The sequence below is a fragment of the Procambarus clarkii genome, chromosome 91, assembly GCF_040958095.1.
Source record: "Procambarus clarkii isolate CNS0578487 chromosome 91, FALCON_Pclarkii_2.0, whole genome shotgun sequence".
Taxonomy (NCBI): Eukaryota; Metazoa; Arthropoda; class Malacostraca; order Decapoda; family Cambaridae; genus Procambarus; species Procambarus clarkii.
In genome coordinates, this window is record NC_091240.1 from 11,280,174 (window position 1) to 11,303,239 (window position 23,066).

Consider the following 23,066-nt stretch of genomic DNA (forward strand, 5'->3'; position numbering starts at 1 on the left):
TTGAATAGAAGTGTTTGTAGAAAGCCTATTGGTCCATATTTCTTGATGCTTCTATATTGGAGCAGAGTCTTGAGGTGGGTAGAATATAGTTGTGCAATAATTGGCTGTTGATTGCTGGTGTTGACTTCTTGATGTGTAGTGCCTCGCAAACGTCAAGCCGCCTGCTATCGCTGTATCTATCGATGATTTCTGTGTTGTTTACTAGGATTTCTCTGGCGATGGTTTGGTTGTGGGAAGAGATTATATGTTCCTTAATGGAGCCCTGTTGCTTATGCATCGTCGACTTCCTATGGCGTCACCTCTCACATAATTACGTCTCATTTCGTTATGAAATTAGATTATTTCAGAGTAAAAATAGGTTTGATCATGTTCTACGTGTAGCACCAACATTATAGTAAGTAAATATACCATATTTCTTCATTACTTACGTAATGCTAGGACGATTTGTGTAGTTTTGGGCCGATTTGGGCCGATTTGGGTAATTCTTTGGACCGTGTACGGAGTGTCTTGTATCAGTTGAGGTGATGGCTGCGCTCCGGGTGAGATGTTGTCCTTCACTGTGCCAGGGTCACCACTGTGTGTGTGTGGCACCTTGATGGGTGCCACGGTGCTCGGGGAGCCCATTAGACCTGGAGGGGGAGTTATAACCCTTAGACAGTGGACATTGACCACTGTGATTAAGAGACTTGGGACCCGGCCGGCTGGATGTTTGGGTCAGCTGATGGGAATTTGGTTCTCATTATTCTCACTGAATTCATTATAGAAACTCATTCTTAAAAATTAGTGGTGGTAATGGTGAAGTGTAGTGGTGTATGGAGAGATTGTTGTGGTGTGGTTAGCGCCCCCTGACATCACGGCTCCTGGAAGTAACCTAACAAACCCAAATGTAATGGGGCCCCTAGTACAGTTGGCTTCGTTCTCGACTCACAATCCCGGGATCCCAGGCTGGACAGTTATGGTTGAGCACATTTCCCTATACCTAATGCCCGAAATGCTATACGTGTTAGTGTCTTTGCAAGAATGTAAGAACACCAATGTTATGTACTCTCACAGACCCAATGTACCTTCTTGCATATAAATAAATAAAATATTAATATAGCAATAAATAGGTACCTGGCAAATTTTCGTTGATAATATTTACTGGGTGTTTTAAACTGTAGCCTTCATATATATGTACTGTGCTCTCTTTGTGAAAGACGAGTACAATATTTTTTAACCCTCGTCAGCTTGTGCGGAAATGGGGTATCCCTGTGGCCACAGCTGCCGCCATACCCATTCTTACACCAGCCGTGTGTGCCGATTCTGGAGAGAAAGATGTTTCGCCGCCCACATCTCGTATGGTGCGGCCCTCAGACCTACCAATTTACGAGGACCCGGAGGAAGTGCTTGAGTAAGTTCAGATTCAGATTCAGATTCAGATGTTTATTCAGGTAAGGTATATACATACAAGTGATGTTACATTAATGGATTGATATATAGATAGAGCTAGTACATACAATGCCTAAAGCCACTATTACGCAATGCGTTTCGGGCAGTTAAGTGATTCATATTATTCTTTATCAGTGTAAACAAAAAATGATTGTTACAGTATAAAAATACAAGGAAATCTTCATTATTCTCTGATTTGAATATGGATAAGACACATAATTATTCACTATAACTGAATTGTCACTAAATCAAAATGTCATTATAATTTAAATTTTGATTAATTAGGAACATAGGAATAGAGTAAAATGTTGTCAGCTTGTTGGTTCATCTAGGGCAGGTCCGGTTTGTGTGTGTACCGTCTCACTTATGTAGTTCCCATTGTCGGGGACAAGGAGCCGGTACCTAGACTCGTCGAGGTCCCCTAGACCAATAGTTGCCAACCGGTGGTTAACGAGACAATTTTATTTGTGTATTGTATGTAACTGTGTATTTTCATTAACTGTTATATTTAATGGCATCAAATAGTTTGACTTTTTAATAACTATCATTTCTTGTTTGGTGGACTGCAGGATTAAGATTATGAATTTGGTGATCCATGAGCTCTGAAAGGCTGGTGACTGCCACCCTAGACCACCTGGTGACCTTCCCCAAAAATCCAACCCACAACAGTTGCCTAACTCCTGGGTACCTATTTTAGTGTTAGGTGAACCGGCATCATGTGAAAGGAAATGCGCCTGTTTCTGTCATACCTAATGATGGAACCCAGGTCCCACAGTTGTGACCCAGGTCCCATAGTTGTGACCCAGGTCCCACAGTTGTGACCCAGGTCCCACAGTTGTGACCCAGGTCCCACAGTTGTGACCCAGGTCCCACAGTTGTGACCCAGGTCCCACAGTTGTGACCCAGGTCCCACAGTTGTGACCCAGGTCCCACAGTTGTGACCCAGGTCCCACAGTTGTGACCCAGGTCCCACAGTTGTGACCCAGGTCCCACAGTTGTGACCCAGGTCCCACAGTTGTGACCCAGGTCCCACAGTTGTGACCCAAGGAGTATATAGACCAATAGGTCTTCTGCACTTTCCTTTATTCATATGTTCTTAAATTAAATCCTGACAGATTACTGTAGTTAGAAATTGAACAGTGCCTAGTTTGGTAGGAAGTGGACTCTCCTAATTTCTTTACAAATAAGCACATTTAAATTTTTGCAGATAACAATATCTTGCTATAAATGTTTATTTAATTTCAGCTTTGAATATCACGGGAAGGAGAGAACATTCTTGGAAGAAAATGTTGGTGTGGTGAGAAAAGAAATAGAGGGGGTATTGGGAGCCACACGTTCTGTCCGAGAGCGAGCAGTCGAAATCTACGAGACCAGCAAAGCACATACAATGGGTATAAAATTTTATTTGGGGTGTTTGTGCTTGCTTAATAACTTAACTCCTCATTTTCTGCAACTTGTATACCATACTTAAATTTATTTCACTGTAGTTTATTATTTCCAGATTTGTAGTGCTCAACATGGCATTCACGTCCTAAGTTTTCAGGTTATTCAACTGGCTCGTTTTCATGCAAAAGTGTAAATATGTAATATTTCGGGTATATTTGTACTATGATGTGGCTACCTCCAACCTAAGAGGTCTATTTTCCTGGCCAGCCACATAGAGCTATGACCCGAGAGGAAATTAATGTACCAGAAGAAAAATGTTTTGACATTCTTGTTTTATTTTTGAGATTGGTGAAGCCTAACATGGATACGTGATGGATTAGGATTTCTCATTATAATTACAGAACATCACTTTGATATGTTTGCTCATAATATTGTACTGTATATTCAGTGTAAGGCAGGGTCTATAAACAGTAAGTCAAAGAGAAATCATGATGTGATGCCAAATGTAAAGCAAATTAAGGGAGAAGTGTTGGTGGTGGTGTACAGCCTAACCTAGCTCACAGCCAGTCAGCCGGTAAGCTTACATACCAAAATTTTATCATATTATACTGGTACACATTTATTTATACTGCACAAGACTATAATATCCAAGCTGTTTGATTATTCTCTAATGTATTTATTCTACCCTTTTCTTTAATCTGAGATAAAAATTAATGCAGTACAGTATATGGACAATACTAGATGAAGTGTACCAAGTCATTAAGTAGAACAACAAGTGGTTTTGTTGCATATAGTACCTGTTCCCATTTATCTGTATATGGGGGAAGGAAACACATTCATTCACACCTCTACACTTGAGTGGACTTGTTCCTGAGGATTACGAATGCTATGCTAGACACTGTGTTAATATTTTCTCTCTGTATTTTAATACCCAGTTAAATAGTTCTTTGTATGTTAATCTATTTATTTTTTGTTCATTTACAGTTACAGTATTTACACATGATATTTTATATTACTTATACTGTAATGGCAATTATTGCAATAATGAATAAATATTCATCAAAATAATAAGATGTAGGCAGATTTTGAAACAGAGTAGTAAACAGAGTAGTAAAAACAGAGTAGTGTGGTATTTGCTGGTTTAGTTTGGTTGGGAATCGTCATCTAACTAATTTTTAATTTTATACAGTGTCATGTTTTATTACGAATTAAACTCATAATAAACAACATTTTCCTGTCACATTGTTCAGTCTTGCTAATGTTTGCCTTATTATTTTGTGTGATTTCATAGCTTCAGTGGACCTGATGAAAGATCTACGGTATTCTGGAGGTTTGTCAAATTAAATCCCTTAATTCTGAATGGACTTTGAAAAATTGGCTTAGCAGTGGATATTATGAAATGTACAGTACTAGTGTACATGATTAGGAATGATAAAGACAGTAATGAAAAGAGCTGCTCTTTACATAATGTTGTGTTTCTCGTACTTTGGCCCCTCAAAATGGCTTTCATTAAAAACTAGTTAATCCTGAATACATTATCATCAGAGGGGAAATAAAAAAGGAGGACTTTTACTGTCATTAACACTTGGCTTCTCCCATGTTATTGGTTTTAGTGGTATATGTATTAGTCATTTTACTGCATTTCAATGTACTGTAATAAGAAAATCAACTGGAGCTCCAGTTAATTCTCTCATTGATGTGTATCACGTTTGTGTGATATCTTTGTGTTTCAATGTCATTTTGAATGGTGTATTTTATAAACATTGCATGTTCATATAAGAGTGTAAATGATTTGGAGTTGTCATTCCCTTGTTAATTAATGGCACTGTTTAATAAGATAATAAGAACTTTGTCATCTCATGTTTGTGGCAATAAGTAGTCACCCAGCATTTATGCTCTGTATAATAATTAGACTCGGTAACTCGGCTTAGGATATTGCACAAGCAGGTATTATCTGTTTTCATGTCTGCTCAGTTAACCTGTTGCTCTCATGCAGTTATTTTTAAAGGCAACTTTAATTTAGCACATCTTAAGCTCAAGTTGTTAGATAATGTTTATTATAAGCTTAATACAGGTATATTCATATCAGGGATAACCCCCCCCCTAGCAAAAATAAAGTTGAATTATTATCAATGAGTAAAAGTTTAAAATCTTAATGTTATACACTGTATATACATGTGCTCTGGTTAGTAAATTATTTGTTTAGTTCTTTGAGGGAAAATACAGTACAGTAGTGGAGTTTGTCACTCTTGAGACTAAATGTGTACACCAAGGGTAAATGAATGGCACTTTCTTATTTTGTTGACAAGGAATGTGGTTTTAACATTTCTGAATTAAAACACATATGTATTAATAATTAAAATGTGGAGTTCATTTATCCTTGGTGCACATTTTTAGTCTGAAAAGGGCAGAAGCAGCACTGTTTGGAACTTGTTTAATAAACTAATATATATATATATATCAAAATAAAAAGCATATAAGGTTGGTGAAAAAATTCAGTACTATTAGGTTGCAGAATTAGGATGTTGTATATATTTTTTTATTTTTTTCATTAGCAACTGTGGACTACATAACAGATGAAGAAAATATCTTGCCTCGTGCTGGTGCCATCACTGTGGGAGGTTTGGCTGGCCTCGTCATTGGAGCACGCAAGAAAGGAGGATTTTTTAAGAAAGTGCTCTACACTTCTACTGGTATTGTTTGTAAGTTATAAACTATTTGGTTTAAACTAGTAATTTTGATATTTGATGCAGATATACAATAGCAATTATTCTTTCTCTATCAAGTGTGGTATTCAGCTCAATGGTGTTCAGTCACCAACTCTCTTTTTGCATTATTTTCCTTAGCACATTTACTAGTAACTATTTTTATGTTGATGACTTCATTTTCCACTCCTTGTACATCGGTTATAGACCTTCTTTTGCAGCTCTCTCTCAAGCTTGCACTTTGCAGTTCTGATCTCTTTTGTCTCATCTCTTTGAAGCACTTGGAATTTTGTTATGTTCTATTTTAGTACAATGGTATTTTTTTTTCAATTACTTTAATACCAACTTAATCCTCAGTCCTCCATCAGTATCATTGGCATTCTGTTTCCCACTGTTTGGACAGGAAGTGTAGTGGCTTATTGAGCTCTTCCTAGGTCAGCAACTGACCTCTCTCAAGCTGCATCCCACATAGCTTTCCTGACTAGGATATATTCTTGCTCTAAGTAAACAGACATATCAGGTGTGAAGAACAACTGATTCCCTCCACCATTGAAATATGGTGTGAACAAGTTTTTTGAAAGATTATGCATCTTCAAAATTATTGATACAATTTTTTTGTCATTCGTTTTGTAATACAGTGAGACCTTGGTTTACGACTGCCCTAGTTTACAATTTTTTTGGTATACAGTACATTAAATGCATAGTTAAATTTGAATTGTATGGGTCGAGTGAGCGTGTGGTGCTGCTGGGTGCGGGCAAGGCACTTGGTTTCCAGTGTCTCCCGTCTAGTGATGATCATGCTTGAATTTTTTGTAAAGACTTTCATTGTTTTTCTGTTTTTTTAAACACTATAGCACTCCTCGAACGCAACTTGCGTTCGATTTTTTTCTCTCGAGTACAACCATCGGACATGATGTGCGACCGACAACAAAATATTTGTATAAAATTCATTTACTATCTGATCGACTTCGGGATAGTTTCAAAATGAGCACCTATAGAGTGCATACAATTTAATACCAAAATGAAAGATGTAACACGAAACTTGATATCAGAACACTTGAAAGATTATAAATACGTTTTTGGTCAAAATTTTTAAATATTTAACATTTTATTTATTGTGCATATACACCTGCAGGTAATTTAATTGCGAACACAATGATATTAAAATGAACAACGTAGCACGAGAATTAAGGTGAGAAAACTGAAACGAGTATACACATTTCAAGGATTTTGTGCGCTCACGGGTAACTTTTGCCGACTTTATGCTTTGCTGCGGGGAGTCACGCCGGGCTTTTGGACATTATATGCATATATACCTGTAGGGAATTCTATTGCGAACACAATGATACCAAAACAAACGATGTAGCACAAGAATTAAGATGAGAAAACTAAAACGAGTATACATATTGCGGTTTTGCCACGCGCTCGCCCACACGATCGCCCGTATGCCGGGGGCGTGACCTCTAAGTTGGCGGCGCGCATGCCCGGGGTGCGAAAGTGTTAACATAAAAGTTCTTATTATATATCATGCCAGGGGTCCCAAGAAAGTTATTGGTAAAGTTCATCGTAAGAAAATAGTTGAGGATGACGATAGAGGAAAAATAGAGATCATTCATAGTGAATGAATGTGATGTCTCACTCCAGACAAGTGTTAAAATGTAGGGAAAACCAGTGTCTTTAGACAGATTTTTAGTGAGACAAGCAAGCAGTGAGCCACAACCAGGTCCTAGTGGTATGCCTGCAAAAACATAGGAGAGAGTACCCCAGAATTGTCATCACTGCCTGATGTTATACTGGAAGGGGGGGCTTCCCTTCTGAACACGTCTCCTCTTCCCCCCTTCTCACTGTCTTCCATACACCAACAAGAGTCCTCAATAAAGGTAAAGTATATTAAAAAATATGAATAATATTCTGTATAAAATATATTTCAAGATAATATTTTTGGGTTTGTGGAATGGATTAATTCAATTTACATTATTTCTTATGGGAAAATTCGTTTTGGATTATTTTTTGGTGTACGATCCGTCTCTTGGAACGGATTAAAATCGTAAACGAAGGTACCACTGTATACATTTCTATAATTATTTGAATATAGTACGTATTAACAAACTGTAATTTAAAGCTTATATTAATTTAAGTGTGAGAATAAAACAAACTGAATATGGACAGAACTAGGAAGTCAGAAAGACAAAGATTTTTTAAGATAATAATAATTTTAATCAATTAAAATTATTATTAAAAATAAAGTGAAAAAGATGCAACAAGGCTTTTCTTGGTGAGCCCCTTCGGCTCCCTAGAGCTTACTAGGCTGATATGCTAATGTCAGACTTTGGCATCAGTCATCAGTCCCCAGTAGGCCCACAGAACTCCATACACATGACTGATGCCAAAGTCTGACATTAGCATATCAGCCTAGTAAGCTCAGGGAAGCCTCCGGGTCTCGCCCAGAAAATGGGGTTTCATTACATTCAACGCTGGGTTTTTTCAAATAAGTTGCATCCCAGCAAGGGTAATGCTGCCCCCTTCGAGTTGCAGGACCACAACAAGATGTCAAGATGATCCATTAACAGCAGAGGGCTTTGAGGGACAGTATCAGTATCTGAGAGAGCACGCGTGAGAATAAAGAGTGGGTGGCTGGAAGCAAGGAGAGGGATGCTAGCACCAAAACATGTAGGAGTTTATGTATGATTAGGAATGTCTGTAGGAGATTTGGAACTTTACATTGTGGTTGTAAGTGGGAAAGTGTCTTCAATGTAGATGAAATTTATTGTCAAAGATCAGTGAAATATGATTAAATATTGTATGATATAAAGAAGTGGCATTAGAGGAATACATAAAGATATTCCTCAATAAACATTCTCTAATTTGTTTGCAATTGTAATTGTATGATCACCTTACACCCAAATACACATACACACCTGTGTGGTTCATGCCAATGTTTTTCTTTTAACAGCTGCTGCCTCTCTTTGCTATCCTCGTCAAGCCTACCAGATCTCACAAAACATGTACGGGAATGCTAAGGATTATGCTGCTATTGGCTACAACTTTGTTGTTGGAGGTAATGCTCTTTTGACTCTTATGTATTGATCATTTTTTTTTTTAATTAAAGTGAGTTTTAACATTAACATCTAGCTTGTCATTATTTTACATTAGGGATGCCATGAGAAAAATGCAGTCTGAATCTTATATATGTATTTACTTATCCTTTTTCATTAATTTATTATATAATGATAATCAGATTGCAAACCAGTCATTGCATTTTCATTCTAGTGAAACCTCAATCAAAAATTTTGACTCAAGCTGAACCAAAGAAAGTACCTCTTGCACATACTATTCAAGATGTCACCCCAGAACCAACAGAGGAAGAGGTTCCTCCAGCAACACCTGCATCAACCACAGGTGCAGAAGGTGCTGAGGTAAGGAGCGTGATGCCACAGGTAATGTCCCACAAGACGCTCTCTACTCCTTTTGATACACTAGCACAGCAAGCAAGTGATATAACACTGTGGGGCTTTAGACTAATAGACAAATCCAGCACAGGTTCCAGATCCCCAACTGATTTAGTGGTACCTGCTAAGCCATCAGTGCCAGAAGGGTTTGGAAGTGTTGAAGGAACTAACAGAATGGTTACGGAGTCGACAGCTGAAGTTATAAGCGAAGAAGTTCATCATCCAGAAAACGTTGCAAATATTGAGAATGAGAGGTCTAGTACTGGCCAAGTGGAGGATATTGTACATATTGTCGCAGAGAAGGTTGCAGATTTTGTAGAAGAAAAGACTGCAGGAGTTGTTATAGAAGCAGCACATGAAGTTGAAAACGATGCTTCAAAAATAGCTGCAACAGCTGAAGTGGTAGAGGAGCTTGGTAGCAAAGTGGAGTCAGTTCTTAATGTTGCTAAAAATGTATCTGAAGCTGCTACCAAAGCAGCCCATTATACTCCAGGAGTACCCGAGCCAATCATAGAGAAGATAGAGTTAGTGACGGAGATAGTTGAGGAGGCAGGAAAAGTGGTTGACAATGTCACAAGTATAGCAGAAAGTGTAGAAGAAGTTGCTAAAGAAGTTAAAAGAGAGACAGAAGACATTGAAAGCCAAGCTTCTGAAGTAATACAGAGCAAGAAAAAGAGAGAAGAAATATTTGAAAAAGTTGTCGACTTTGTGATAGGCACAGAGTCACCCTCATCAGATGAAGTTAAAGAAACCTCTATAAAGTTACCTGATAGTAGTATAAAAAATAAAAAAGAACTGCAAAAAATCAGTGGTGAGATTATATCTGAAGAACCAGCAGATCTTTTGGAATTTGCTATCACTGACAAAAAGGGGCAGATACAAAATTCCGAGACTGAAATCAAGGACACTTCATACTTGGATACTGAACTGAAGGGACTTGCTCCAAAATCATCAGAAGAGCCTAAGTCAAGTTCAGATTCTGAGGAAAAGGATGACAGTAAAGCAGATCAGCTTCTTGTAGCACAGAAGGAACCAGTTATTAATAACAAGTTGGGATCACTTGAGAAAATTAAACCATTTTATAAAATTATTAGTTTTTTCTCTAAAGAAGATAAAGATATTTCAATTGTTGAAAAAGTGGAAGAACCTTTTGCCAGAAACATCAAGGGACGATCTACTGGTTCTGGTATGACTACTGAAAGTGAGGCAGCTGTTACAAAAGAAACTCCAGAGGAATATCTTCAAGGTGAAGCTAAAATGAAAGTTAATGAAAGTAAAACAATTTCTGCATCTGCTGTGACCAAGTTTTCTGAAGATGAAGCAAAACCAAATAGCATTGGTGAAGTGCTTCAGCCAGTTATTGAGGGTATTGCAAAGGATGTTGCAGAAGATGTTGCAGATGATGCAATGGAAACCATTTCTGAGGCTGTTAAAGAAACGGCAAGAGATGTACAGGAAGCTGTCTCTGGTGTGGTCAAGGTGATGGATATAGTTGAAGATGTTGATAAACAAATTGTGACAGTTTTAGATGCCATTCAAGAAGCTTCAGAAGAGGCTCAGAAAATTCCAGGGATATCAGAGTCGTTGGCATTCAAAGCAAAGGTTGTCGAAGAAGTATCTGAACAAATAGAGACAGTGGTTGAGGCTGTAACTACTGTTGCAGAAACTGTAGAGGATGTTGCTGAAGTAATAAGGAAAGAAGCTATAGAAATTGAAAACCAGGCTGTTGAACTTATGCAGAGTGAGGAAAAAAGGGAAGAACTAATTGAGAATATTATTGAGTATGTCACAGGAAATGAGTCGTCCTCATCTGATGGAATAAAAGATGAATCTCTAGAATTACCTGCAGTAGACTTGAAGATGCCAAGCTCTGAGGATACTACTGAAATACCAAATGAACTGCAAAAAGAAGTGAGCACTCAAGAAGAACCTGAAGAAAAGTTGCCATATGTATCCCCCACAGAAGTATTGGAAGTACCTAAAGACTCTATAATAGAACCAGCAGTGAAGGATAGTTTGTTTGATAAATTTGTTAATCTTTTTTCTAAAGATGATGAACATAAAGTCAAGATAGCTGGTGGTGGAAAGTCTGTGGGAGAAAGAGTTGAGCCTGTGGAAGAGGAATTAAAAAATATAATAATTAAGCATGATACAGAATCAAGCAAAATTGACAAAATAAACAAGCCAAGCACAAGCACTACAGTTGTTGCAGATGGAAAAGGTCTTATTGATGAACTGACAAGCCCATTCTCCAATGGTAAAGAAGAGGCAATAACCAAATCTGTCATGAGGGTAAAAGAACTAGACTCAGATTTATGTCGCACTGAAAGTGAGGAACAGGTTAATGAGAAAGTTATAGAGTTGGATATTGGTACACCTACATTTAAAGAGGAAAAGAAAGGTGTGTTTGATAAGCTGTCTGACTTTCTCACTAAAGGAAAAGAGGACAATGTTCTCTCTGAAACTCTGAAAGTACCTGGAGGTGAAGAGAGAGAAAATATTGAGAAGCTATCCATGGATGCAATAAGAGAAGCTGGAAACACTAGTGCTGAGTCAAGTGTGATAGCAGAACCACCATCTTCAGCTAACCAGCCAAATGATACAAATATATTAGAAATCTACAGTATTAATGAAGATACTGCAGATAGGTCTTGTAAAGTTGCTGTGGTGGCTGACACACAGTCAGCAGCTGCAGTAGCTGCTGTGGTGACACATGTAGATGTATCAGAGGAAGAATCACTGATACAATCCAATTTTGTAATGGTCTCCAGTAAAGAAGATATCGAGGGGACACCAATTTCAGATTCTGCAGTCCCATCATTAGTTGAGGTCCCAAAATTAAGTTCAGAGAGTTCTGTTTCAGTTCCAAGTGAAACTGAAGAGCCTTTGTTAGAAGTGAAGGACAAGAGTCTTGTCGATAGATTAGCTGAATTAGTGTCAGTTGATGACAAAAATACAGAAAACTTATCTCAAAAAGACACTGTCAATCAACCAAATGAAGTTGCTGAACAATCAAAACCTGAAATGACCTTTGTTGATAGTGATAACATTTTTGTGGTGAAAACCAAGCCAAGCAGTGGTGGCGATTCAGGGACTGCAGTTGAGAGTGGCCAAGAGAGGAGTGACGCAGCTGTCCCAGTATGGCAAGGCTTCTCCAGGGTAAAGTCCTAGTTCTTTTTGTCCCGGTGCCTGTTAACACATAGTGCAGCGGTTGTTCACATATACATGGCTTCAGGTTGCTCTCGTGCGTGTTCCTTTGTAATAAGGAAGATGCTCCCTTTCCTTACTTCACACATGGGAATAACAAGTTTTCAGTAACCTTAGGCACATGTTATAACGACAAACTTGTACAGTAGATTACCTGTACTTATCTCTACAGTACACACTATTTACAGTACAGCACAACTTTTAATGTTATTTACAGACTGCAAAAGTTAATTTTCATATATTTTGGTATGTAATATACAGTACTGTACACTGTACTGTATATCACTTTCCTGGATTTTCCACTTGGAATTACGGGCGTTTTGCTTAACCGCTTGTCGGATCACGACGTAAATTTACGGACCGTGTTTTATATTGGGTATTTACTACTCGATCGACTTGGGGTTTGTATGAATATGTTTGCCAATAAATTTTGGTTTTCTCTAATAGGCACAGTGCCTATTTGAGAAAACGGCAATGTATTGTAACTTAGAGGAGAGACTATTGAGTTGGTGACACACCGAGGGTAATCGCCCACTTCACACACTCTTGTGTTGGCCGCGATCATGATTCTACATTTATATGCATATGTCTGTGTAGAGAATTTTATTCCGAACACTATACAAACAAAAAAAACGGTGTGAATCAAGTATAAACTTGAAAAAACATGAGCAAAGTAAAAACTTTTTACGCTCACGGGTACAAACACGCGTAAGATTCGCGTAAGATTTTATTCGCCGCAAATTTATTTGATGCTCTATTGGCCAATTCTACCCATGTTCTTATAGAACTTTCTATTGCGAACACATTGCTATAAAAATTAAATACGTAGCTCAAGAAATATTTTCAGGAAAGTGAAATAAGTATAAACTTTCAAAGCGCTGCATCACAACAGTGTCGTCGCTGCTGAAATCACGGCTAACGCTTCGCCCAGTTCCCACACTCGTGCGGAACATAATTAGACATTGATAGGCATATGTCTGGGTGGGGAATTTTATTGCGAGTTCAGTGATATCAAAATAAGCGCTGTAGGATGACCGTGAGGCTGGCAACAAACGAAAGAGTATGAACATTTACTTCCTGTTTGGGTGTCACGGCGAGTCATCTTCGTGTTTATTTACTTCGTGGTGGGATAGCAAATGCTTTGGTGACATTTTATGCATATGATCTTGTAGAGAATTTTATTGCCAACGCATTGATACCAAAATGAAAAACGTAGCTCGAGAATTGATGTTAGGAGCGTGAAAAGATTATACGCTTTTTTGTGTTTACGCTTGAGCGCCCAGAACGCCGCGCGCACAACCCGCTTTTTTTTCCAGCTAGTGCCGCGCGCACTAAAGTGTTAAGATAATTTGGGTTATTTCAAAAAACGTATTGAATGCACTCAGTTTAAATCATGTTTTCTGCGGGGGGAGAAAACATGATTCTCTTCTTTTGGCTCCCCGGAGTTATCCAGGCTGAATGGATATGTATAACTTTCTGGCATCAGTCAAAGTGCATGAAGTTCTTGCCTACAGGGGACCACGAGCCAGAACCTGGCCCCCTCAGAGAGGCACGAGGAGTAATGGCCTATTGAAACCCCCGTGTGGTTGGGAGCATTCTGTCTGCCATTGACCTGGATAGACACCCAGAAAGGCAGGCAACCCAAAACAAACCCCTATTCTGGTAAAATATTGCTACCGAAAGCTGAACGAGTGGACAAAACACCCCAAACAAAATTAGCTAACTAGCATGACCATCATGTCACCGTGCCGCCGTCTGCGCAACCCTCCCTCCCTGGGAGGAGGAAGGGGGAGCCCCAGACCCTCCACGGTGGCGATCTAACTGGCAGTTCTTGGCTGATGGGTGTCTGGTGTAGTCACATGCCTCTGGCTCCAGAATTCTTTCTCAGTCCTGTGTCTGGTGGCATGGTCTCTCTCTCCAGGGGGTGTGTGAGCCAGGAGTAATATTCTGAAGTACTCGGACTGCATGCACCTAGGGCTACCTTTCCTAGGTGCCCAGTAAGTACTTCCCTTGGAGCTTGGGGCCACCTTCCACAAGTCACCTTGGGGTCTGCCTCCGTCGTGCCTTTTACTGCTTGGTACTTGGCCGCCCTTGGGGTCTGCTTGGGTTTTCTTGCCCTGGTGTGTCCCTGGGTAGGGGGTAGTTGTCGTCACTGGTAGGGGCGGAGGGCACTGCACAGCTAGTCTTCTAACATTATAGCGGCCTGCTCTGTTCCGCCTGGGTATGTTGTCCTCTTGCGGGGGTTTTTCTTTTTTGTTTTTCTGCCTGGAGGGAGGGTCCCTCTCTCTCTTCCCTTCGCTGGTCAGGTTCTGTGTGTTATTTTGGTTTGGTGGCATCTCCCGCTAGGCCCCTGTGAGTGGACATGTCCCAGGGGTTCAGCTTTTAGAGATTTGTTTGGTAGATTTGGGCGCCGGTTCGTAGTACCCTGCCAGGGCTTCCCTTAGCGTGACATCAAGGCTAAGGGCCCTGGGAAACCCTGCGGGAGCTACGTGATCTGATGGATGTGACCCCTGAGTTCCCCCTCGTGTTTTGCGAGGTTGAAGGTTGCTCTGTCTCCTTGTCTCAGTCGTGACACTCGCCAGTTCTGCCTCCACCATGCTGCCTGTTGGGTCGGGGATTCCTTGACCCGGAGTCATGCGACGTTTGTTGTCTGTTCGTACTCCAGTTCATCCAGGCCTCTGATACTGTTATGTGGGTGCAGGCAGCAGACACGTTGCATGCTCGGTTTAGGTTGCTGCTACGCACTTGGTTCATTGCAGCCCCGGATGCCCCGAGACTGCCCCGTTTTGGTTGTTGGAGTTCTTTGGGGGTAGGAGTTGCTTCGGCTCTGGTTCCGTCTGCTCCTCCTGGTTCTTCTCCCTCGGTTTTCCCTTGCTTTCAGCTCTGAACTGTCGGCCAGTTTCGGAGTTAAGGCAGTGTCTAGTTGGGTTGAGACTGGGGCGATCTCAGGGGGTTTTCCTCTTCCGGGGTGGCGGTGCAGGTCTTCGAGCCTGTTCCTCTAGCCGTGCTGTAAGGGTCTGACCAGTGGTCTCCCTTCCTTAGTGTTTTACGGCTGCCCCGGCTTTTTCTTGTGAGACCGGGGCTTTGGGGGGATGGCTTGGCCCCGTGTCCTGCTTGGGGAGGGGTTGCCTGGGGGCCTTAGCCCCATTTCGGCCCGCTTCGGGTTTGTTGTACCCTCGGAGCTGGGCTGGCAGTTCCTCAGAGGGGGTTATTCCTTCCCCCTCTGCGTTCATGTTGTTTTCAGGTCTACCCCCCTCCCTAGGTTCGGTTCTGTGTCCTTTCGGGTACGTCGGTTCCGTCGTTCCTGGGGGTGCTTTCACCCTTTTTCCTCGCTTTTTCGCGGTTATGTCACATTTCTGTTCCCTTCGTATCAGGTTCCCTGCATGTTCCTTGTTCAGGGGTATCTTTGGGCCCATGGGTGCCTCTGTGCCTTTGTGCTTGCTTCTCAAGTTTCTTGGAGGTTTGAGACACTCTTCGATACTAACGATATTATGGGAATGTCTGTTGACGTCTGGTGAGGCTTCCCTCTCGTCTTTTCTCGGACTCGTTGGTCCTCTTCCATACTACTTGTTTTCTTTTTAATCTAGTTTTGCCTTGTTTTGTATTCCCTTCGTCTGTCCTTCCTGTCTTGACGTGCCTCGTCTTCGTTACATACGCCTTGCTGGTGTGTGTACGATATGTGTACATCCGACTGGTGTACGAACCGTGCCACCCGGAGGGCGGGTGGTGCAGTTCATACCTCGGGCGCAGGGGCCTGGTTGATGGTTTTGTTTAACATGTATAGTACAGTATATAGTATAGGTTATAGGTTTCCTCTCATGTGTATTGGTTTAAATATAGGTTTGTTAATAGGTTTTTTGTCTTTGGGTAAGTAGCTCCGGGGAGTAGTAGGGGCTTGTCCCCCAGAAAGCCAGCGTTGAATGTAATGAAACACCATTTTCTGGGTGAGACCCAGAGACTCCCGGGCAACCCTCCCTCCCTCTGGTTGGCGGTTTTTCATGTGTTTTTGTCATCCAGCCTCAGAACTGGGTTGTGGATAGCTGGTGCAAGGGTTTGGGGCTCCCCCCTTCCCCCTCCTGGGAAGGGGGAAGCTGCACAGACAACGACACGGTGACGATGTGCTCGTTTTCGTTTGGGGAGTTCTGTGCACTAGTTTGGCTTTCAGTAGCAATTTCTTAACCATAATAGGGGTTTGTTTTGGGACGCTTACCTTTCTGGGTGCCTGACCCAGTCAATGGCAGACATAGAATGCTTCCAACCACACAGGGTTTCTATAGGCCATTGCTCCTCGTGCCTCTCTGAGGGGGCCAGGTTCTCGCTCGTGGTCTCTGGTAGGCCTAGAATTCCATTTGCTTAGACTGATGCCAGGGTCTAATACATTCATTTCAGACCGGTTAGCTTCGGCGAGCTTCCATGTCTCACCCAGAAAATGTTTTTTCATTACATTCAGCACTTTTTTTTTCTTTTTTTTTTTTTACTAACCAGTTATTAATTGTGCTTTATATATATGTTGTCCCCATGATTTATTTGACATGCATTAACTGCAAATATATATGTGTTAAAGTTTCTAAATAGGAGATGGAAACATTAATATTTTTGAATATGTACTCATAAAAGTCTTGCAAGAAAAATATTTTTATTAGCTGCATGTTTTAATGTATGATAGCATATTTTATGTATAATTATCTTAATTCTTACAATTATTATTTCTCATGCTCTAAGACTGGAGACTCGGTGAAGCAGGAAGGAAAGGATATCGTCGTACAGCTGGCACCACCACTGCCAAAACCGGAGATAGATTACGGCCAGAGTAATCCCGAGGACTCGGACATGTACACCACAAGGAGTTAGTGCCACAATGAAAGTGATACACCTACTAATGCAACTCTTCATAAATCTCAGTAGAAATCTAGTTAAGTTTGAAAATGTACTTGACTATAATGCAAAAGCTTGGAAGTGTATATACTTCTCAGACATTTGCTGAAATGTAAAGATGTGTCTGAAGACTTGCTAATGTCGTTCCAAGTATAGTATATGGTATATTGAATTTTGTATGTATAGATGAGTTTGTCAAAAAAAAATTCTTTATTAAACAAAAATAGTAACTGCTTGGATAATTAATTTAAAACATTTTCTAATTTTGTAAGATCATTGTTATAAAAAATATAAATTTGGCACCTTTTTTATGTATTCAGTTATTGATTCTTTTTACCAAGGATATAATTTATTAATGGATTTTAAAGAATAATAAATAATAGTACTGTATAGTATTGATTTTCCAAGCCTTTGACAATATCTATTTAAAAGAACAAGGTAAAATACAGTACAGTATTTGAATATAAAGTGTTGTAAATTATGATTTTGTTCTAATCCATAAATTATCATAAAAAGAAATGAGAATTCAAATTTAAAATACAGTAATCATGGGATTTGCATGAATATTGTAAATTATTTACTAGGCTTTATGGAAAGCTGTAAACTAGACAGAATAGTCAGTGGTAAATGACGATCTGAATATTATTTACCGGAATATTATATTCTCTATACATGCATTGCTGCATAATTGTTCTCATGAATCGAAGGCTTGTTAGTTATTATGTACATATTTCTATTAATAATGAGTACTGGTTGTATATTTCAGTTTTTATACACCTGTATCAACCACAAATACAATTTTGTTTATTTAATCCCTTAATATATTTAAGTGAAGGTAATGAGTGTTAATAGTCATTCAGTATTGTAAAAACATTATAATCTAGTGTTATGGACTGCTGCAGTTATTAGAATTTTGCTCTTGAGTTAGTATATGAAGGCACTGATTAATGATGGCGAGGGAAGCAAGTATTCCTGCTACCTTCTTGTGGTGCTTGCAATAAAAAATTACCTGTACACAATACATGATTCAGGATAACTTAACCGGTTCCAGAACTAATACCATGACAAATATGACAAGTTTACTAATAATGGAGCAGAAACATGTGAGTGTTGTGAGTTTTGTTATTGTCACATGATCTTGAAAACTAAATTTATGGATTGAAAATAATTTATTACACGCACCCATACTAGAAGCAGTCTAGCCATGACATGATCATCATTCCCATACTGGGAATATCATCCCTATGCCCATGGCAGGAGCAGCATTCCCACACCCGTACAGGAAGCATCACTGCCATGGTCACAACTATCATGATATAAATATGATGTTGATAAAAGATATGATTGCAGAAACAATTGCTGTTATGATATGAATATTGGAGGTGAGAATAATACTGGGGTTATAGTAGCAAAAATAGTAATGACAGGGGTGGTGATTTCAGTGGAGACTTAAAGTGGTGATAAGAGAAATAAAAACAGAGGTACTTGAGATGCTGATAACAAAACTTTAGCAGTTGACCATCATCGGACCAATGGGTGCAATACAACCCCATAGTTATTATCTGTATCAGAACAAATGATATAGTACTAGGTGTGTTCAATCATAAAGTATTCTTAACTGAATAACAAGTTACAGCTCTCAGGATTAGTCTAGTATCATATAAATCTACTGCTTGCAGGATGAAAATATGGGGTCACAATAAACTATCATTCACATGATGAGTCTATGGTGCACAATAAACTAACGCTTTAAGAATTATAGTACATTCAGTAACTATGGTGGCATACTCCATGTACAGAAATAAGAATGTGCACACAAAACAGTCCACATCTAGAACTACAGTATTAAAATACTAAAGAGCATTAAAAAACTGCTATACAACCAAACCTCTCTTAGGCCTAATAAACATAATCTTTGGCCAAATATTGTACTTACAATGTATGTGTTATACTAGGCCTAGGAGAAATTAGGTTAGGCTGTTGCCTTGTTTCCCGGAGTCTTCCCCACCCCCCTCAGAGTTAATAGTACAAAATGTTGACTGTTCCTGGGTGCAGCCACTCACATTTTGTACAGCTACCCTGCATTTGCTATGTGTATTGAACTTATCTGGAGGATACATTGAAATATTCTGTACTCTACCAAAAGTTTGCTAGCTCTTAATCTGTATTGTATAATCCCTCATATAGAATACTTCATATGAATATTAACATTTAAATCAAAAGTGGCCTGTATAGAAGATATATTTCATCAGAGCTGATAACGCTGAGGTGTAGTTTCAATGATGTAAGTATATTGTATTTCTATAATATAAAATTCAGATAGACTATGTGATTAGTCCATAGGTTACTGTGATCCACCATGATCACCAGTTATTTGGTGCTTCAGTGAAAATATTAAACACATGGAATTTAGTAAGGTCTGTGACCTAGTCCAGTTACTGATATCTACTTACAGGGAATAACTACAAAATGTGACAGATATCCATATGTCCGTTTTGTTGTGTTTACAAGATTAGCATCTCGGTCAAACCCAAACACTAGTTTGCTAAAAGTTATCTAAACCTGATATTTTTTATTGATTACAGATACTGCAATAATGTCAAGACTTTTGCCACCTATGCTAACAGAACGTTTTATATTTGGAGGACTCTGTGACTTTCGACAGCTATACCACTAACTGAAAACAGGCCAGTAAGCATGACAAAGAGTTCAAGAGCTGCAGTGTATAAACTATACTGTATAGATAACTTATCTGATACCCGAGGCATCCAGAGTATAGACCCTTCACTCTCTAAATTAATCCCTACAAGCTTGCACGCGATCCCTACCTGTTAAAATAATGCCTCGTGTGTATTTGAGAACCAACTTGCCTGGAGAGAAAATATCTGTAGAATTTCACAAGAAACTTTCGGCAAAACTGGCTGAAGTACTTAACAAACCTCCAGAGATAAGTACAGACATACAGTACAAGGAGAGTTTAATATCATTGTTTGAATTCCTTGCACAAAATACAGGCAAATTGATAGCCGAACTATTCACGATACAGTACAGTATCATATTTTTTATTAGGTGAGGCTAAGCTTGTGTCAGGAATATCCCAGAGACCCAAATAAATATTGCAAATAAATCTTGGCCTTCATAACCCACAGCAGTTATATCTCAACTCACTATGACCAACCTCTTTACAACCAGTTCCTTAGATGGCATTTAGAGCAAGGGGGTCAGGACTGGAGTAAATGAAGATCATATGCAAGCAGCTATATAACTACTGTACCGTGTAAAATTTAGTATACTGTACTGTACCAAGTTTCATTCAATTTGGCTTTAAATTTCATAAGAATAGGCTACCAATGATGCCATTATATAAGTTGACTTTCACTTGCTGATCTTCTCAGTACTCTATGAAATTATAGAGGTCACTTTATTGATTATATGTAGTAGTAATAAAATGATCTCTGGGCTGAACGGTCTCGCTTCATGCAGGTCGGTGTTCAATCCCCGACTGTCCAAGTGGTTGGGCACCATTCCCCCCCCCCCATTCATCCCAAATCCTTGTCCTGATCCCTTCCAAGTCATAATGGCTTGGCATTTTCTTCTGACAATTCCCTTCTACTCTTCTTGGCCCCAGTTATTGGCCAGATCCAACAGTGCTTAACCTGACTGACTGAACAGCATGGACATTATCTACCGAGTCACACACTATACATACAGCTTATTAATTAAATAGAAGATTTTCACAAATATGATTGTATTATATATGTATCCACCAACATTTTTATGAAAGTCTTACACAATCAAATTTACCAAAGTTCTGCAAGTCAAGGTCAAGACTGCCCATGCAGTCACCTGTGAAGTGTTAGCCTTAACCTAGCTGATTGAATGAACAAATAATATTCTCAAGTATCCATATCAACACAAATATCTTTGTAGAGTGTGTGGGTGAGTGTGGAGACTGACCTCCGGTTGAGTCATGGTGGTGGGTTCCAGCCACTGTGTCTACTGGACATAACCTGTATAGGGCTCAACACACGAGAGCTGACGCAACCAGTCACCGAGAAACTCACGGAATTCATTGCTGACCATACCTGTATCACACCACGCAAGTAAGAATTAATACTAATCAGTCACTGTTTGCCTTACTGATTACATTATTATAATGACTTAGTTTCCAAATTGACCTGAGCTTGTAACAATCAAGCGATCTCACTTGTATTATGTTATGTGATAGTTGGTTCCACAAAACAAAAACCCTTTTACCGAACTCGTATTTACCCAGGTCTTTCCTGAAATCTTTCAGGAAAGATTTCTTTTTGAAATCTAAACTAATCCAATGTATACATATTGTTTCGTGTTCTGTCTTGTGCACAATATGTGTAAGTTACCTATACAGTATAGACAATTGTAATAGTTCTTCTATTGCAGCCTGACTTTGGGCCAGCCTTCCTTATATGCATGTAGGGCTAGTGTGAGGTGCTTTGTCAATTTGATTCACAGCACAATACCTATTACACATATTGTTTTTCCAGTATTCAGGTGGTGATGCATGAACCAATGCCATATGAAGTAGGTGTTAATGGTAAAGTATTTTAATAATTTTAATAATTTTTGGCATCAATAGTCTCTTATCAACTCTAACCTGAGGTAACTACAATCTAATGAAAAGCATTATGTAAGTTGTGCCTATTTTCATGATTAAATATTCACAAATCAATATACTGCATCCCAATTAATTATCATATTCTTTATATTTTTTAGCTAAAAATAAGAACATTGTAAGAATACAGTACCTATTATCTTGAGATTATCTTGAGATGATTTCGGGGCTTTAGTGTCCCCACGGCCCGGTCCTCGACCAGGCCTCCACCCCCAGGAAGCAGCCCGTGACAGCTGACTAACTCCCAGGTACCTATTTACTGCTAGGTAACAGGGGCATTCAGGGTGAAAGAAACTTTGCCCATTTGTTTCTGCCTCGTGCGGGAATCGAACCCGCGCCACAAAATTACGAGTCCTGCGCGCTATCCACCAGGCTACGAGGCCCCCATTAATATGAAGATGTCATTGTAAAAAACTATGAAATGTCACATCTGGAGACAGACATGAGTTTTTTCAACACTGTAATCAGTCATCATCAAATGTAATGCAAATTTCACTAAAATGAAGATATTTGAATAATTTCTTATGCACATGAGCATACAAATATTTATACTGCTGAGTAAATACTTTGTTGCATCTGTAACTACATACAATTTGTGAAGAAATCATATTCAGTATTTATGTTCTACAATTCTGAGTATAGAGCTTTATACTCAGATTATTTACTGTAATACAATTCTGAATTACTCTGATACTGTACTCTTAAAAATAATGCAGCCTTCTAATTAAAAATTTTGCACAAAGTTTTATAGCAAACATTCCAGTTATTTCGCTAGAAAATAAAGAAAATGTAACAATGAATTTGAATAACTAGGCATACAATGTGGCATAACTCAAGTGTTTCAGCAAGAGATATAAAGTGACCTGAGATTTTATCTTACTGTATAGTTTCATGATTACAATTACTCTAGTTATAAAATGCTTCACTTTACCTAGTATCTTGCAAGCAATATGTTGAAGCACAGTACAGTACCTGTATACATATTATTATGGGTGATAACTGGCATGACCTTCACAACATTTTAAATTCTTGCAATCATTGTTATAGTTTAAATGCAGCACAGTGTTTATGCCATTAATAAAGTTATACACAGTGTAATGATTGTTGAGTTTCTAATCCTACTAGACTTTAAACTGTACATTTTTACAATTTTGTCATTAACTCTTTGTGGTTTCCTATATAAAATAAATGAAAATGTGGGTATTGTAACATGACAATTTCAGAATTATTACGGACGATTGATCCTGGTCTTAAGTTTGGAGCAGTCAGGCTTTATCTTCTTGAGGTTATCTTGAGATGATTTCGGGGCTTTAGTGTCCCCGCAGCCCGGTCCTCGACCAGGCCTCCACCCCCAGGAAGCAG

At 39.2% G+C, this 23,066-nt stretch overlaps 2 protein-coding genes across 3 annotated transcripts; both read left to right on the forward strand.

Moving 5' to 3' along the window:
* Positions 1–408: 408 nt before the first annotated feature.
* Mic26-27 (MICOS subunit 26/27) lies at positions 409–17,848 on the forward strand. Of its 2 annotated transcripts, none has more exons than XM_069318763.1 (7): positions 409–539; positions 1,227–1,390; positions 2,674–2,819; positions 5,370–5,516; positions 8,473–8,577; positions 8,790–12,127; positions 16,898–17,848. In XM_069318763.1, the coding sequence occupies exons 1-7, from the start codon at positions 525–527 to the stop codon at positions 17,024–17,026; spliced, it is 4,044 nt and encodes a 1,347-aa protein (XP_069174864.1). In that variant the 5' UTR covers positions 409–524; the 3' UTR covers positions 17,027–17,848. The 2 variants fall into 2 exon arrangements, with proteins under 2 accessions (XP_069174864.1, XP_069174865.1); XM_069318764.1 differs by lacking the exon at positions 409–539 and adding an exon at positions 732–1,022.
* A 344-nt stretch (positions 17,849–18,192) lies between these two features.
* On the forward strand, positions 18,193–22,805 carry LOC123773847 (MIF-like protein mif-2). The gene is made up of 3 exons (XM_069318765.1): positions 18,193–19,995; positions 20,979–21,153; positions 21,577–22,805. Exons 1-3 carry the CDS (start codon positions 19,890–19,892, stop codon positions 21,638–21,640), a joined length of 345 nt encoding a protein of 114 aa, XP_069174866.1. The 5' UTR covers positions 18,193–19,889; the 3' UTR covers positions 21,641–22,805.
* The last annotated feature ends 261 nt before the right edge of the window (positions 22,806–23,066 follow it).